Source organism: Vicugna pacos, chromosome 30 (assembly GCF_048564905.1).
Source record: "Vicugna pacos chromosome 30, VicPac4, whole genome shotgun sequence".
Lineage (NCBI taxonomy): Eukaryota > Metazoa > Chordata > Mammalia > Artiodactyla > Camelidae > Vicugna > Vicugna pacos.
In genome coordinates this window covers 21,986,146-22,001,411 of record NC_133016.1, presented here as the reverse complement: position 1 = coordinate 22,001,411, position 15,266 = coordinate 21,986,146, and the positions used below count along the sequence as shown (strand labels likewise).

The following is a 15,266-nucleotide window of genomic DNA, read 5'->3' as shown; positions in this document are numbered from 1 at the left end:
GGCTCCCCAGCTGGCAGGCATTTCCGCTTTGATCTGGGTGGGGAAGTCCTGCACCTCCTCTGTTGAGGGTGCCTTGCTGACCACCCACCCCAGCGCCTTCTGTGGACCTGGGAGGATGGCGGACTGTTGGAGGTGGGGGAAGGTGATCTGGGCTCCCCGGAGGGCCAACCCCTCCAGACACCTGGGGGGCCTAGCTGAGTTCTTTGCTCAGAAGATAACATTGGTCACCTCCTTCCCAGGTGGCTTTGAGGGGCCACAGAAAGGTGGCTCTGCTTCTCTGAATTGCATCACTGGCCACCTGCCTTGGACCCCTGCTGCCAGCCCCAGAACAAGCCATGGTACTCATGCCTCAGGCCGCTCACTGCCGGGGCCAGCCCTCTTCTGGGCCAATCTTTCCCAGGTCCACCTGCTCCCTTGTCACCTACTTCATGTCCTGCTCAGATGTCACCTTCTCAGAGAGATGACCACCTGTGTGAAGCAGCTCCTCACCCCTCATCTTACTGCCCTCCTTACTGCCCATTGTTTTTTTCACAGCACCTTTCACCATCTGACGCATTGTTACATCTCCTGTTAGCTTTTCTGTCTCCTTAGTCCAAATTGTGTCACTGGAGCGGGGCCTTGTTCACTGAGGGACCCCAGCACCCAGCCTGGCACGGCTGTTCAATAAATACAGAATAATAAGAGAAATATTTGATATCTATACATATACAATGGATAAAGGAGAGCTATCCTGCTAGCTTTGAGGTGCAACATAAGTGATCTGCTGACTCATGATGGAAGGGTGATTAGACATTTTCTTTTACCAGCTTGCATGTGAAAGATATGGTTCATTTCCTCATTTTCTTTTAATGAAGGTGACTTCCTTCCATCCCCTACAAGGTCATATGAGGTTCCTGAAGGCTTGTGTGGACCAAAATAGTTGGGGGGTCTCCCCAAGCCACCCTGGCCTCGGCCAGTCCACTTTCTGCTTTCTGGAGGCTTCTGGAGCCCTGGGTCCAGCCTCCTGAGGTGCCCCAGGCAGGAGTCTTTCTGAGGCCCTGGTGACTTGGAGGGGGACGTTGGGAAGAACCCCAAACCGCCATAGTAGGTCTCCTGGACTCGAGGAGTCTTCTGCTCAGCCATGGCCTCGCTACTCCCACCCACCCGCCCGTCCCCAGACCTGAAGGCCCTCCCTCTGTCCCGAGTTGGCCTCACACAGTTGCTTCAGTGAGCTGGGAAGCTTTCAGCGCCCACAACCCACATGGCCCTAAAGTAAGAGGTTGAAAAAGCCAAGTTACCTTCTTGGGATGGAGGAGGGCAAATACAAATTCAGTAGGTTGCCCTCCCACCAAAGTTAGGTCCTGATGCCTTGTGAGTGATTTTCTTCTTTTCTTTTTCCCCTCAGATAGAGCCGACTCAGGGTTATCTTGTAATACTAGTGGCTCAGCCATTGGCATCCCTAATACATGCTTGGTCCAGGGGGAGGGAAAGAGCCGTTACAGGCAGGGCTCGGGAACCACCCTCCCCTGGGCTTCCTCTGTGGGTGCCTCTTGTGACGGCGAGCAGGTCTGAGGGTCACTGACCCAGCCCCCAGGATGGAGGACCCAGGCTGGGCTGACTCCTGGGAGAGGATCCAGCACTTTGATGGCAAGAAGACTGACCTGGGAGTCAGGACTCCTGGCTCCCGGGCCCAGCTTTGCCTCCAGCTGGCTGAGAGGTAACTTCCCCTTCTCTGCCTTGGTTTCCTCAGCCTTGATGGCTGTTGCACACTGTCTACCCCTTAGGGCTAGGATCAGGGTCGAGCAAGAGGATGTAAGTCAGGAGTTGCCAGTGGAGGTCCCCAGGTTGCATTTGGTATGCACAGCATTTACAGATTGGGAAATTAATGCATTTGTAGCATCTCTTGGAAAAATGAACAAAGTGGCAACACATGGCCCATGTTCCCAGGTGGCAGCAGCAGGCCGGGGCTCAGGGCACCTACCCGGGCAGGCGGGACAGATACTGTCAGTCCTGCTGCCCTCGCTTCACTCATTCCATTCGCTGTCTGCCTCCCCGCAGAGTTGCCTTTGCTCTCGAGTTTCGGCCGCAGTGTGACAGCCATGTAGCCATGACTGAGAATTATCAATGTTAACAGATGTTACCATTCCACCATATGTATTTCAAATCTTTTCCTCCCTTTCGAAATAAATTAAAAATAAAATAAAATAGACAGACAAAATAGAGCACCCTTTTAAGCACTTGACTGCTAATATTTTCTGTCTTGTTTGCCAATATTTTCATGGCACATAGTAGATGCTCAACAGATGTTTGCTGAATAAATGAACGAGTGAATAAAGCTTCTTTTTCCTTTGTTATCCTTTTTCATATCTCCACACCCCTTTTTCTCACTGGTGTTTCATTGGGTAGTAATGGACAATTCCTATACTTAGGTCAGGAACAGAATTTAAATTACTGTATAAAATATATTGGGTTTGAAAATTATGCCATCAGGTTTTTTTGGAGATAAATTAGCAGATGTTTCTAAACTGAAAGAAGGAATAAACCTGAATCCCACCTTTGAGAGATAACTGGCTTTATGCTTTAAAACCACACAAAAATGGGATTCTTAATGAATATCCCCCTTTTTCACTTGTATTTTTCACTTAATTTACTGTGCACATCTTTCTGTGACATAGGTCCCGCTGAAGTATTGTAATTGATGTTTTCTTAGTGATCTCTTACTTCTGCAGCCTTGGGAGGGACTGTCTTGTGAAGGGACGCCTGGGGTCTCACGGGGGCCAGTCTAGGTGGGGGAGTGGCGGTGCTGCCAGCTGACCCTCCGTGTACTTGGTGGATGAGACTCTCGCTGGCCAGACTCTTTCTAAGAAGCCTGTGAGTTTCATAACTGGCTGCTGGGCTGGGAATTGCTTGAATATGCTTGTGAACCAGCTAATTTGCAAAATCCTGGGTGGAAATATGATTGTTTTCTTGGCCTCTAGACAGCCTGGTATAGGCCTTTAGGAAGAAAGTTTTTTAGAGTCAAAAGGCACCGCGTTTAAATCTTGGGTTGGCCGCTTGTTAGCCTTGTGGCCTTGGACAAGTTACCAAACCTCTCTGAGCTGCACATTTCATCGACTATGAGGGCAGATAATGAGACTTCCCACATTAGGCTGTAGCTGGACTCAAGATCCCGTATGCAGTGGGCCTGGTTCATGGTCAGTGCTCAATAATTGTTTCCCTTCCTAGTAAACCACCAAATTCTCTCTGAGAAATACCTTGCAATATTGCCTCGTAATGTCTCTTTGAAATGAACTGTAACCCCTTCAAATAAAGTAAACAGGTAAGTAAATAAATAAATGTATTTATATTATAGATGTATACAATATATTTATCAATACATAGATGATAGATTTATATAAGTATGTAATGTTTATATTATAGATAGATAAACATATAAAGACTTGAGCCAGGACAAGGTGGAACTCTGCTGTCCCTTAAATGCACTAAGAACTGGACGGGCATTTTGCTGTGGCTTCAGGCTCCGTCCTGTGAGTGGTGCCTGCTTCCTCTCCCGGGGGAGCTCCGCTCTGCCCTGGAGGCTGGAGAGCAGAAGAGCATCAGAGTCACCAACAAAGCCTCCTCGAGCACCTCGCATTTGGCCTTCTGCTTGCGGGGCCCCGAGGGCCTCCTCTGCCCAGCATCTGGCTAGAAACGGGGCTGACTCGCAGGCGGGAGATATTTCTGAACTTTACAACGGGGACACAGCTCAGCCTGGTGACATTTCGAATCAAGAACTTTGGAGACATTGAGACAGTTCTCCTGACTTGAAAGGTGGGAGTAGAGGCCTGCAGGGATGTGGGGGCATCACTGAGGCCCCTCACCTCCCTAGTGGCTGATCTGGGTGGGCCCTGGCTTCACCAGCTGTCGCTGCCCCGTTCCCTTAGCGTAGAGGCTGTTTATTAAAAGGACTTAATTAAAGGACTTTTAGGGGTTTAATTGTTTTATTTTTGTTTGTTTTATTGTCTGCTTTCAAGTTAAAGCCTACTGAACCTGCCGGGGTCTTTAACAGCCGTTTAACACTCACATTTAAGGGCAAGCCCGTCTCTAGACGGTGCACTGGAGCTGTGTGTGGTGGGCTGTGGTTCTCACCTGGGGCGATTCCCCCCAGAGGACACTTGGCAATGGCTGGGTCATTTTGTGTCATCACAGCAAGGGGGTGGGGGATGAGGTGGGGCTGGCATCAGAGATGAGAGACCAGGGGTGCTGTGAAACCCTGGGTGCACAGGACAGCCCCACAACAAGGAACGTGCAGCTCCAAGTGTCACTGGCCACAGGTTGAGAAAGCCCGTGCCTGGGTGATGGGGCAGCCCCCCGCCTTTTCCTCTTTTGAGCTGGTCAGTTTCCCTCCATGGGGTCGGGTGGCTGGGACCAGGCATGCTCAGTAGGCCAACTTTCAGGTCAGCCCAGTGGTTTGCAGTCTAGTGTCTCCACGTATGAGGACGACAGTGCAGTTTCTCTGGGTCAGCTTCCCCGAGAGCAAGCCTCCTGACATCTGACGGTGGGCAGAGGGAGGGCCCAGACTGCTTGGGCTCAAGGAAGGGGGCTTGGGTGTGTGGAGGTGGGCGTGTCTGATGCTCTGCATACAAACCGAAAGCAATCCTCCTGCCTGCAGTCCCACCTTCAGTGGCCCCTGGCACCACGAATTCCCGAGTAGTGCCTGGAGAATAGATTTTCTTCTTACAGGCAATTAGTATTCTACCTTCTCTAGTCTAAGGCAATTAATTACCCATCTGCTTTTCATCTTCCAAAATGTTCCCGCTGCCCCCCTTCTGTGCCTCCTCCTCATGCTCCGACCCTTATTTATGCCTTTGCTGCTATTTCAGTCCGGTTTCGGGGAGGGAGCGGAAAGAACCACGTGTGTTGAGTCCATCATTGTAAACCAGGAGGAGTGTCCTTACGTGATGGAAAACTAGATCTCATTAAAACGTCGCCGTGTGTCTGACCTCGGAGGACGGCGCAGTGATGGCGAGCTAGAGCTCTTCCGGTGTGAGTGTCCAGAGGTGGGAATTGAGGGAACACCAGCTAGGGGGTCAGAGAGCTCAGTGACCTTGATCTCGCCAAGCCTCAGTTTCCCTGCGTGCACGATGGGTGACCCCGCCCTGGCAAAGGTGAAAAGGGGCACTGATGTAGATGAGCAGAGAAGACTGGAGAGCGCCTTGGTTTGTTATCGTCTTCCTTCTGGTTGGACCTCACTCTCGTCTCCACTAAAGGCGATGTGTCACTTGGCACACACCAGAATGTTTTCTCTGGTGATAGGCTTACCCAGCACGTGAGCGTGAGTACCGACTGCCTCGTTCTCTTGCCAGAGGCCTCCAGTTTGGTTGGCAGAATGGCGACCAGCTGGCCAATTGGACGGGGCTCTTTAATGTCACGGATGACCCAGCAGTGCAGAGCGGCAGTGACACCAGCTTCAGGTACAGACCCCGGCTAACGACCAGGGAGGGGGACGTTCATCCCAGGGTGACCCCGCAGCCCCTGCCCCCCGCTGCCCCCGTCCCCCCACCGCAGCTGCCCTCAGAGAAGCTGCCCTCAGTGGCCCATTCCATCCCTGCCGGAAGGGTTTTGGGTATCAGCCCGCAGATGTATGTGGGTGTGTAGAAGGTGGCATCAGGGTGGTGGGTGAGGGCCGTGGGCTCCCTGCTTCTCTGAATTCCCACTGCGCAGGCCGCCCCTCCTCTGCCCACAGGCGAGGCTGACCTTGGCTGGGGAAGAACCTTTCATCAAGATACAGTGCTGAGATTTGGCACTCATACCATCACGTGGATATTTCTTGATTTGCTGTAGTGTTTGGAACTAAAATCAGTAATTAAGGGCACTCAGTATAGTGAAGAGTAGGAGTTCAAGAAATAGTTGTAGAACGGGTGAAAATGGGATGTTCTCAGCTGGGGCACACTCATTGTGGGGGGCCGAGGTGGGGTGGGGGCAGGCACTGTGGGAATTTTTTTCGGACAAGGCGGCATGCTCTCTCTCCTTGGGGCTGGCTAAGGCTGGGACCTGCCAGCTAAGGGTTTCCTGGGGCTAAGTTTTTCTGGTCCTTAATTTTGCGTTTCTCAGTACAGGCTACGCTCAGATCGATTTCCCTGGGAAGGAGGCATGAGTTTCGTTGCTCTTAATTTTGACACCAAAACATCAAATTGACCCCGCAGAAGAGAAGCAGGATGCTTTTCAGGGACCTCAGTATGTGTGATTTTGTTCAGTGCTTTGAAAAAGAAAAGATGTGGCTCCAGTGTCAGAAGCCAGCGGGGGAGGGGTCCACAGACAGGCCTTGGGGTGTGGGGGTGGCCACGGGGGGTGGCCGCGGGCCGTGGCCTGGGATCGGGGCCTTATTCTGGCTTTTTAGGAGCCCAGTTCTTTCCAAATATGTGTAGTGGGAGCCCTGGCCAGCCGCCTGGCCCCTGGGATGTCACCCAGTGCGAGTGACAAGTCCAGAGCTGTCTGTTCCGTATGTCGAGTCTCCGGTGTCGGCCCTTCTGAGGTGTGACCCGCCCACTTGGGTGGCACGGGGTCTAGGTAAGTCTGCAGGCGTCTGTCTCCCTGGGAAGGTTTCCCTGAAGGGCCCACTGAGAGGTTTAGGCTAGAAAATGCTGATCAACTGAGTGAGACAGGACCGGCCCCGGGAGGCTATTCTGGGCCGTTCTGGGCAGATCTCCTGGGCAGGGGCTGAGATCGCTGCATGAAATCTCTTTTTCACTTTCGTCCTGCCAGCAGCTTTTGTCTCTTCATCCTTTTCCTGCAGTTTTCTCACTAGTTTCTCTTCCTCTCTCGACCTACCTGTTCCCTCCTCTGCCTTTCTTTCTGCCACCCTTTCTTGGTCCACCCTTCCGTCTCAGTCCCTGTTTCCTTCCTCTCGTCTCCCTTTCCCTGTATTCTGTCTCCCTCTCTCGGTGACTCAGGCCAGCCTCCCCTTCCCTGCTTCCTGGGAGCCCTCAGGGTCAGAGACCCGCTGACCTCTGTCTGGGGCCCTTTCTGCAGCATCACCACCACCTGAGTTGCTTTCCTTCCAAGAGCCACCATTTGACCAAGAGCTCCCTTGGGCAAGGAATAAGTGGGCTGACCACACCTGCCATGTGCTCCTGGAACGCTTCCAACTCAGATCCCCACATATGTGAGAAAACACAACATGTATTTCCCACACGTGGGAAATAATGCATAACGTGATCAGAACTGACCTGTATGTTGGAGAGTCTTTTCTTTGGCGTGGGGGCAGCTGCTGCCATCTTTAAAATGGTCAGGACGCCTCCTGGTAACGGATGCACAGGGCTTGGGGGAGGACCTAATGACACATGGAAAGGGCTCTGCAGAATGAAAGTGCATCATCCCAACCGACTGGTCTCCGTGCCTGGAATACAGGGTGAGCTTTGTGGTATTATTCACTGACTGAATAATTCAGCGCACGCCATGTTTTGCTATCTATAGCTGTGTGGTGTGTTGAAGTGTGGTCAACTTGACATCATTTATTATTAACACTGTTGGAAGGAAGTCAGGAGGTACCATACATAACAGGATAAAGAGGGGCCAAAAAAGCGATGACTCATAATTGTGTATTCAGCCAGGAGCCACTTGGAGAAAGTGCAAATAAATGATCGGTCTGGAACACTCCAAATGGGACTACAAAGAAAATCCAGGCTAGATGGTGCTCATAAAGGCTGTGGTCAGGTCTTTGGACGTGAGCTGGGGGAGGTCCAGGCTGAATTGGAAAGTGTGTGAGTTATAAAATACACAGACATGGAGCTTTGCTAATTTCAGGCTAGGTCTAAAAGTGTCGTCCAATTAGCGTCCTTTAGTGAGCAGGTAGGAGTAATGGTTAATCAGCAAATGCTCCTGTTGAAGTGGGCGCTATGAATGAGCAGGAATGTCTTTGGAGACTCTTCTCATCATGTTCAGATTGTGTGTTGTTGTTGTTTCTGTCTCCCCACCTAGACGGTGAGTGTGCTTTTTTTCCGTCTTTGAATTTCCGGCGCCCAGGATGGCACCTGCTCAGTGAATGTTAACTGAAAAAGAGAATGAATTAAGGGCGGGGAGGATACAGCTCAGTGTTGGAATGCCTGCTTAGCATGCACAAGGTCCTGAGTTCAATCCCCAGTACCTCTATTAAAAGTAAACCTAATTAATTAAGCAGGGACATAGTAAAGACTATTGGTAAGAAAGCAAACTTAAGTGTCAGTGTCCCTTAGAGATTTATTCCTTTGGATTAAGCCTTCTTTTCTCCTGGCTCTGTCTTTGAAGATTAATCCCTGGGACGGAGAAACACTTTGAAATCATAAACTCATTCACAGCATGGAATGATCAGCAAATGTTTTCTCTTGAAAAGGGCAGGCAGTAAGGTAGTCTGAGGTTTCTGGGTGGCAGGCTGGAAAAGGGGAGACTGAAGTGGGAGGGGATGTAGAGAAACGGATGGCAGTGAGGTGGGTGATAGACCTCTGCAGTAACTGACCGCCCCTCCTCCTGCCACCGAGCCTGGCAATTCTGGAAGTGTCCATGCTGGGCAGGGGATGTGGGGCGGGAGCGCTTCTCCTACCAACTCACTGCTTTGACCCCCCCCCCCCCCGCCGCCTGGAGGGCAAGGGAGGCACAGCACCCGTGGTGGGCTCTGTCCTGCGAAGTGGGCAGGCAGCATCGCCTCCGCTGCCTCAAGACATCCCAGAGAAAGGCTCCCCAGCCACAGGGGCTGAGGGCAGCTGAGGCAGGGGTCCCCCAGGTGCTGTCAGCCTGGCTTGTAGCCACGGCTCATTCAGCTTCTGCCAACTGGATGCTGCTCCACATCCAAGTCCTTATCCTCCCGCCAGTATCCACTGCTCACCCCGCCTCCTACTTGAAGCCTTCCCCGATAGCCCCTTTAACTCTACCTTCTGTGAGATGTGTCTGCACGGAGGGGCTGTTTCTATCATTACACACCCGAGAACCTTCCAGCAAGTTCACATGAGCCCCTCTGTGTTTGCTCGGGCATCCCCCATCCCCCAGGAGCCTCCCGCCCTGGAGAACTGGGCTGGACCGCCTGTGCATGCAGCTTCAGGGCTCTCCGGACTCTCCAGCTTCACACACGTCCACAGATGGGCTGGCTGGCTGGCCTCATCGGCCCCTTCTCCCAGGTTCCACACAGCCTTGGCCCTTCGGGTCTGGGATGTGATGGCAGGAGGTAGTTTACAAAGACAGCTCAAGAAACACTTCTCTCTGAAGTCTAGGGCTGAGCTGGCCCAGACTGCCTCCTGCCTGAGCAGCCTGTCCCTGGGACAGCGTTCCCCTGTGCTGCTGGGCTTCTGGTTGGGGTGCGGGGGACTCTCCACGTGGAAGGGTAGCACCAAACACAGGAGTAAAGACGGGGCCTCAAGCCAGTGACCCAAGAGCCTCTTTGCTCAGCAGAAGAGCGGGCTGAGTGAGCGTCAAAGCCAGAGCTGGGGGTAGCTTGATGGTAAAATGCGTGCTTAGCATGCATGAGGTCCTGAGTTCAATCCCCAGAAGCTCCGTTAGAGAAAATTAGTAAAAACATAATCATTTCCTTCCCTAAAAGAAAAAAATTAAAAAAAAAAAGCCAGAGCCCTTCTCTCTGGGTTGAGGTCTAGCATATACTGGACAATGTGGGATATGGAATTGTCATGCTTCAGAGATGGAAAGAACTTGACTGAATTCAGCTGAGCTCTTTATTATGCCGTATTGAGTTCTCTGATTGTTTCAAGGCAGTGCATAATTAGGGAACAAACTGGGTGATACAGATGGTGAGTGTTCTGAGCGCCTACCTAGTGCAGAAGTCAAAGGCGCTTCCGCAGAGGGGCGAGACTTGGCTCGGATGCGGACGGGTGGTGCCCGTGGCCAGGCGCTACTGGGGACTGCCCGGGTGCCAGGCATGGTGCTGGGCACCTGACATGTATTACTGCGTTTGATCCTCAGACCTCTGAGGTGGGTACCGTCATGGCCCCCATTTTGCAGATGAGGTGCTGCGTCCCCACTTCCAGGTGGCGATGGGCGGGGGCGCTGGAACACACCCCGTGCGGCGTGGCTCCGAGTCCCAGCGCTAACGGGCCACGTGCGGCGGAGGGAGTTTTGTTTCTGGGCTGCGGACAGACCATCCGGGGTAGGGTTGGGTCAGGTCTCCTTCTCTGTCCTTGCCAAGTGCTCTCACACCGTCTGTGCCTGCCCTCAGTCCTGGCTCTTAGACTATAATAAAATGGCCATATTGATTTAAGTAGGTGATTACGTGCACACGTGGCCTCACTGTTGCCATTAGCGCCGTAGGCGATTCAGGGTCTCTCATCCTCTCCTCTCCTATCTCGTTCCCATTTTTCATCTTCCGTTGCCTCCCCCACCGCAGCCTCTATGTTCAGTGCTTTTCTGATTATCACTGAAAAATGCTTCCCTCCCTTTGCTGCTGGGGATTTGGCATTTGGAAGAGGAGCCCTTGCTGGCAAGGTTAGCCCAAGGGAAGGACTGTGGCATGGTGGGCTTAGAGGTCTGGTGGCAGCTGAGACGGGTGGGGTTGTGGGTGCGGGCTGGCGTAGCCTAAGCCCTTCTGGTCAGTTTTCACTTCTGTGGAAAAGGACATGAGTAAGTAGCCAGAGCTCTTGGGCTCCATCCAGGATGGCGCGGCTCCCCCCTTTCCTCCCACACACGCCATGAGGGCCCCCGGTGCAGGGCACAGGAGGCTGCTGTGGCAGTGGGCTTGTTGGTGTCGTTCCATGAGCTCCGCTGGCCCCCGAGCTTTGTGGCCCTTAGTTGAGTCTGGATTGAGTCTTTTGGGCCCATAACCACTTGCATGAACCTTTCTGTGCCTCAGTTTCCTCCTCTGTGAAGCTCCCACCATGTTTGGTCACATGTGGGGTCCCCTGGGTGGGCTCACAGCTGGACAGGAGGCGCTCCCTCGGGGCCTGGTTTCCACACTGGGTGATCGTGGGCCTCACCGCTCCTCATCCCAGGGCAGCTCCCCATCCCTCTGTTCTCCCTTCAGCCACCATCACCCGTTTGCCTTCTCTCCTTCTTCACGGCTCCCATGCTTCCTGCCTCCTGGACCACTGTCAAGAATTTTATACCGGTCACTCAGCAAAGGCAGGATGCTTCAGAAAGGAGGGAGAATGGAAAGGAAATGGGGGCTGGGGTCGGGCTGGGAGGACCAGTGTCCACCTGGGGGTCAGTGTAGGGGCCTCTAAGAGGTGAGGCCCGAGGCTGTCCAGTTGTCCACTCTGTGTAGCCATGCATAGCCTGTGCCCCCTTCCTCAGCGGCCGTGAAGACCGTGCTGGGACAGTGGGCAGTGGGGCTCCCAGAGCCTCACAAAGAGGCTGTCCTCCACCACACAGGCTTCCCCAGGTAGACTGAGAACCTCCCGCCTCCACGCTCAGCTGGGGCTCCTAGGTTTATCCTTTGGAGCCTCACAGAACACGTAAGTCTGTCTGCCTCCTCCAGCCATTCCTCCCCACGTCAGAGAATCCCATTCTCTCTGCCTCACCTGAGACCAGCTCTCCACACACTCACTGTCTTAGTCTGTGCGGGCGGTGATAACGAAATACCACAGACCAGGAGATTTATAAATCAGACTCATTTCTCATGGTTCTGGAGGCTGGAAGTCCAAGGGCAGGGTCCCAGTGTGGTCAGGTGCTGATGAGTATGCTCGTCCAGGTGACAGACTGCCACCTCTCCACTGTGTCCTCACCTGATGGAAGGGGCGAGGGAGCTCTCCAGAGCCTCCTTTTATAAGGGCACTAATCCCACTCCTGGGGGCTCCACCCCCATAACCTAATTATCTCCCAAAGGCCCCACCTCCCGATCCCATCACCTTGGAGATTAGGATTTCAGCATCTGAATTTAGGGGAGGACACACATTCAACCCGTTGCACCCACTCACCCCTTCACATTGAGCCTTCCAAGTCTCCACCTCCAGCATCTTCTACTTCTGCCTCCCTGCATCCCTGAGTCTGCTCTTCTCAAGGTCACTGATGACCTCCTGGTTGCTAGATCTGTGGGGCTTTCCCCATGTTTCTCTTCCTTGGCCCCCATTAGCATTAGACGGAGCTGATGCTTCTGTCCTGGAAATGCTCTCTGCTCTGGTCGTCCATGCTATAGAGCTCTCGATTTTCCTGCCTCCCCAAGGCCTTCCTTTCCAGTCTCCATTGCTGGCTTCTTCTCTCCTGCCACCGCCTGATGTCGTTGCTGCCCACGGGCTTACCCTCCGGCTTCTTCCTTCTCCCCTCTGTTTGCTCTCGTCCTGGGGATCTTACCAAGGCCTTCATCCCTCGACTCTGGGGTGTGTATCTTCAGCCCTGACCTCTGTACTGGGCTCCAGATGTGTGTATTTGACTTCCTAACCTGTCTCCTCTTGGGTGTCTGAGAGTCACAGCCAGCTTTACATGGCCAGAGAACTCACACCCAAACCCATTCATCTCCATCATTTCCACCTCCTTCAGTGGCTCCATGATCCAACTGGTTGTCCAAGCTAAGATCCTGAGATGTGGTGTTGATTTCTGTCTCTTCTCTTTCACTTTCTAAATGTTGCCATCAGCTTGTCCTGCTGGTCCTACCCCTAGTCTGTTTCCTGGTCTGTCTCCTCCCCACCCGCTTTGCAGCCCACCACCTTCTTACGCTGCCGTTGTCGTCTCCGGACTCCCTGTTTCCTCTCTCTTTACAGCCGTTCTCCCTACAGCAGCTAGAAGGGAACTTGTAAACCACATCATGTTATTCCCCTGCTTGTACGCTCTGCTGGATTGGGTGGCCCACAAGGCCAGCCTGACCTAGCGTTGCTCACCTCTCTGACCTCGAGCCCTCTCACCTCCCCGCCCCCCCTGCTGCCGCTGTCCCCGCAGCCCTCCTTGGCCTCCCGTCGCCCTTCCAGGCATCCTCCCATCCCCTGTCCTGCTTTACTTTCATGGAGCTCATCACTGCTTGGCACTGTGTTGAATGAATGTTTTGTCTCTTCTCACGGAAGTCCACAAGGGTGAGGGTTTTGTCTGGCTTGGTCACCACTGTTTCCTGGCCACAAACAGTATCTGGCACCTGGTAGTGGATCAGTAAATCTTCAGTGAGTGAAAGAGGAGAAGAGCCGTCCACTGAGGGGTACGGACAGGCAGTGGAGGAGCTGTCCGTAATCCAGTGTCGGAAGGGCTGGGCTGGAGGTGTGCCCGGGGGCTGTGGGCAGAGACGGGGGAGGCAGGGAAGGCTGCCAAAGCAATCCGACACCTCGGCTGACCTCTGATGGAGGAGCAGGTAATAACTAGGAACACACAGCCAGGAAGAGCATTCCAGGCAGAGTGAAAAGTGGCGCACGTGCCCATCACTGGGATGGAGAAGAGGGCTTCGAAGGAGGGGGGCTGGGCGGGAGGTGAAGTAGGAGGAGGCCACTAGGGCGCAGCCCTTGGCTTGGGTGGCTGGGGTAGGGGGTGGTCAAAGGCGCCAGGAGCAGAGGGACTGTGTGTGTGTGGGGGGGGGGGGAGGTTGACCAGTGCCAGTCTGGATGCATGGCGGCCTCAGGCCACTTAGCCGAATTTTACAAAGGGGAGCTTTTTAGAGCTCCCTGGTCTGGCCCAGAAAACAAGGCCGCCATGTATGCCCTCCTGCAGGGGATGTGCTAGATGCTGGGAGAAGGAGTGTCGGCCTGAGGCTTTGCCCCGGCCCCCCAGCCCCCACCCTGTGCCAGGAGTGGCACTCCAGTGAGGTTCACGGCAGGAGCAGATTAATCACTGCGCTCCGAACATCAGGCTGTGTAGCTTTCAGCTCTGATTTCTCCAAACAGCTCTGGGGGTTCCTGTGGACACGTGAGGAAACCATGACCCAGAGAGGGCCTGGTCCAGGCAGGGGTCTGAGCCAGACCACTCCAGCAGCCCGAGGGGCGGTGTCTCCTGGCAGCTGTGACCTGCCGTTGTTAACAGCTGGGTCCGCCTCGCTTCTCCCTGTCCCGAGGTGAGCAGACACTCCAGTCCTTTGAGCCGTCAGGCTGCGATTTTCAGACTCTGATTTCTGTGCGTTTGCTCTGATGGTTTGCGTGCTAGCTTGAGATGACAGCTGTTCCGGCTCTAAAATAGCCCTGAGCTCCCTGCAGGGCTGTTGGCCTTGGGGAGGGGAGGGGGCTGCTCACTGAGAACCCCCTAGATGATCGTGGCTGTCAGAGCCAGGGAGAGAGCGTGCACTGAGGTGACTTAGAATGAAGGTTCTGGGTTCTTGAAAACCCAAGGTTCCTTTTTTAGTGCCTCTATTCATTGACTGAATGACTTTAGACAAGGTACTCTACCTCTTATAGCCTGAGTCTCTGGGGTAAAATGGGGAAATATTGTCTGTTTCATAAGGCTGCTGGGAGGATTAAACGAGGCAAAGTTAAAGGATCTAGTATCAGGCTGCCATGTACAGTTGTGCAAGGTGGGCACTGCACAAAGGTATCTAGCCAAGTGGAGCTGAAATCCAGCTCTTTCTGACTTGACTAGCCACGTGCCTGGCATGTGGCTTAATTCACCTGCAGAAAAAGGTGCTCTTTCCTAATTTGCCCAGAGGTGCCATACCCACGCTGTCCCTACCCAGTGTGGAATAAATAAACTACTCCGTTCTCTGAGACTCTGCACCAGGCTTGACAGGAGCCCAGGGGTTCACTGTGCTGAGCTGACTGAGCTCCCTGCTCTGGGGCTGGTGGAGGTCAAACAGGTGTGCTCTTGGCTCTACACAAGGACTTCCCTGGGCTCCTGTTTTCTTGAACACCATCAGTATCTGGGGATGATAGGGGCATGTTCTATAGAAAGCTGAATGTATTGGCTTCATCTTGGACCAACCAGTGGCTGCTAAGGCTCAAAGTACTGTGGCCCTGGAGGAAGATCCCATGGTCCTAAAGGAGCTCTTGAGGCAACATCAGGCTGACAGGGGAGCCCTCTACGGGGCAGGCTCACGTGGGAGGGCTGGTCGGAATGACAGTTCCAGACTGCACATGGACCCTGCGCATGTTGAAACGAGCCCTTCTCAACCTGCAAAGCTGGAGCCCAAGCCTGCGTGGGAGGAGGGGACCCAGCGTTCAGAACCGTCGCGGTCATGCCAGCATTTGTCTTCTCCCTTAGTGAGGGCCGTCACCTGCTGAGTGGGCAGCCGGTGCTCCCCAGCCCTGCCTCCCACATCCTGGAGGGCACAGAGACTGGGGCAGGATGGATGCTGCCTGGTGCCAGCACCGGACTTGGCTGCCGGAAGCCAAGTGGCATCTGAGATGCGCCGGGCTCCTGATCTGACCGGCTGGGACTATTTATACCTGTGACGTGCCCGAACGTGATGCCAGCGTCCCCTCCCCTTTGAGCTG

The 15,266-nt window shown here is 53.7% G+C and overlaps 1 protein-coding gene across 3 annotated transcripts in view; it reads left to right on the top strand.

Annotated features, from left to right (window-relative positions):
- ST8SIA5 (ST8 alpha-N-acetyl-neuraminide alpha-2,8-sialyltransferase 5) overlaps positions 1-15,266 on the top strand; it is a 50,525-nt gene that overhangs the window by 14,201 nt on the left and 21,058 nt on the right. Inside the window, exon 2 of one of the 3 annotated variants that reach the window (XM_015249662.3) lies at positions 5,325-5,432. The exons of the other annotated variants lie outside the window; for them this stretch is intronic. Coding sequence (XP_015105148.3) covers positions 5,325-5,432 — 108 coding nt within the window. The remainder of the gene's footprint in view (positions 1-5,324; positions 5,433-15,266) is intronic. 3 annotated transcript variants of the gene reach the window in all.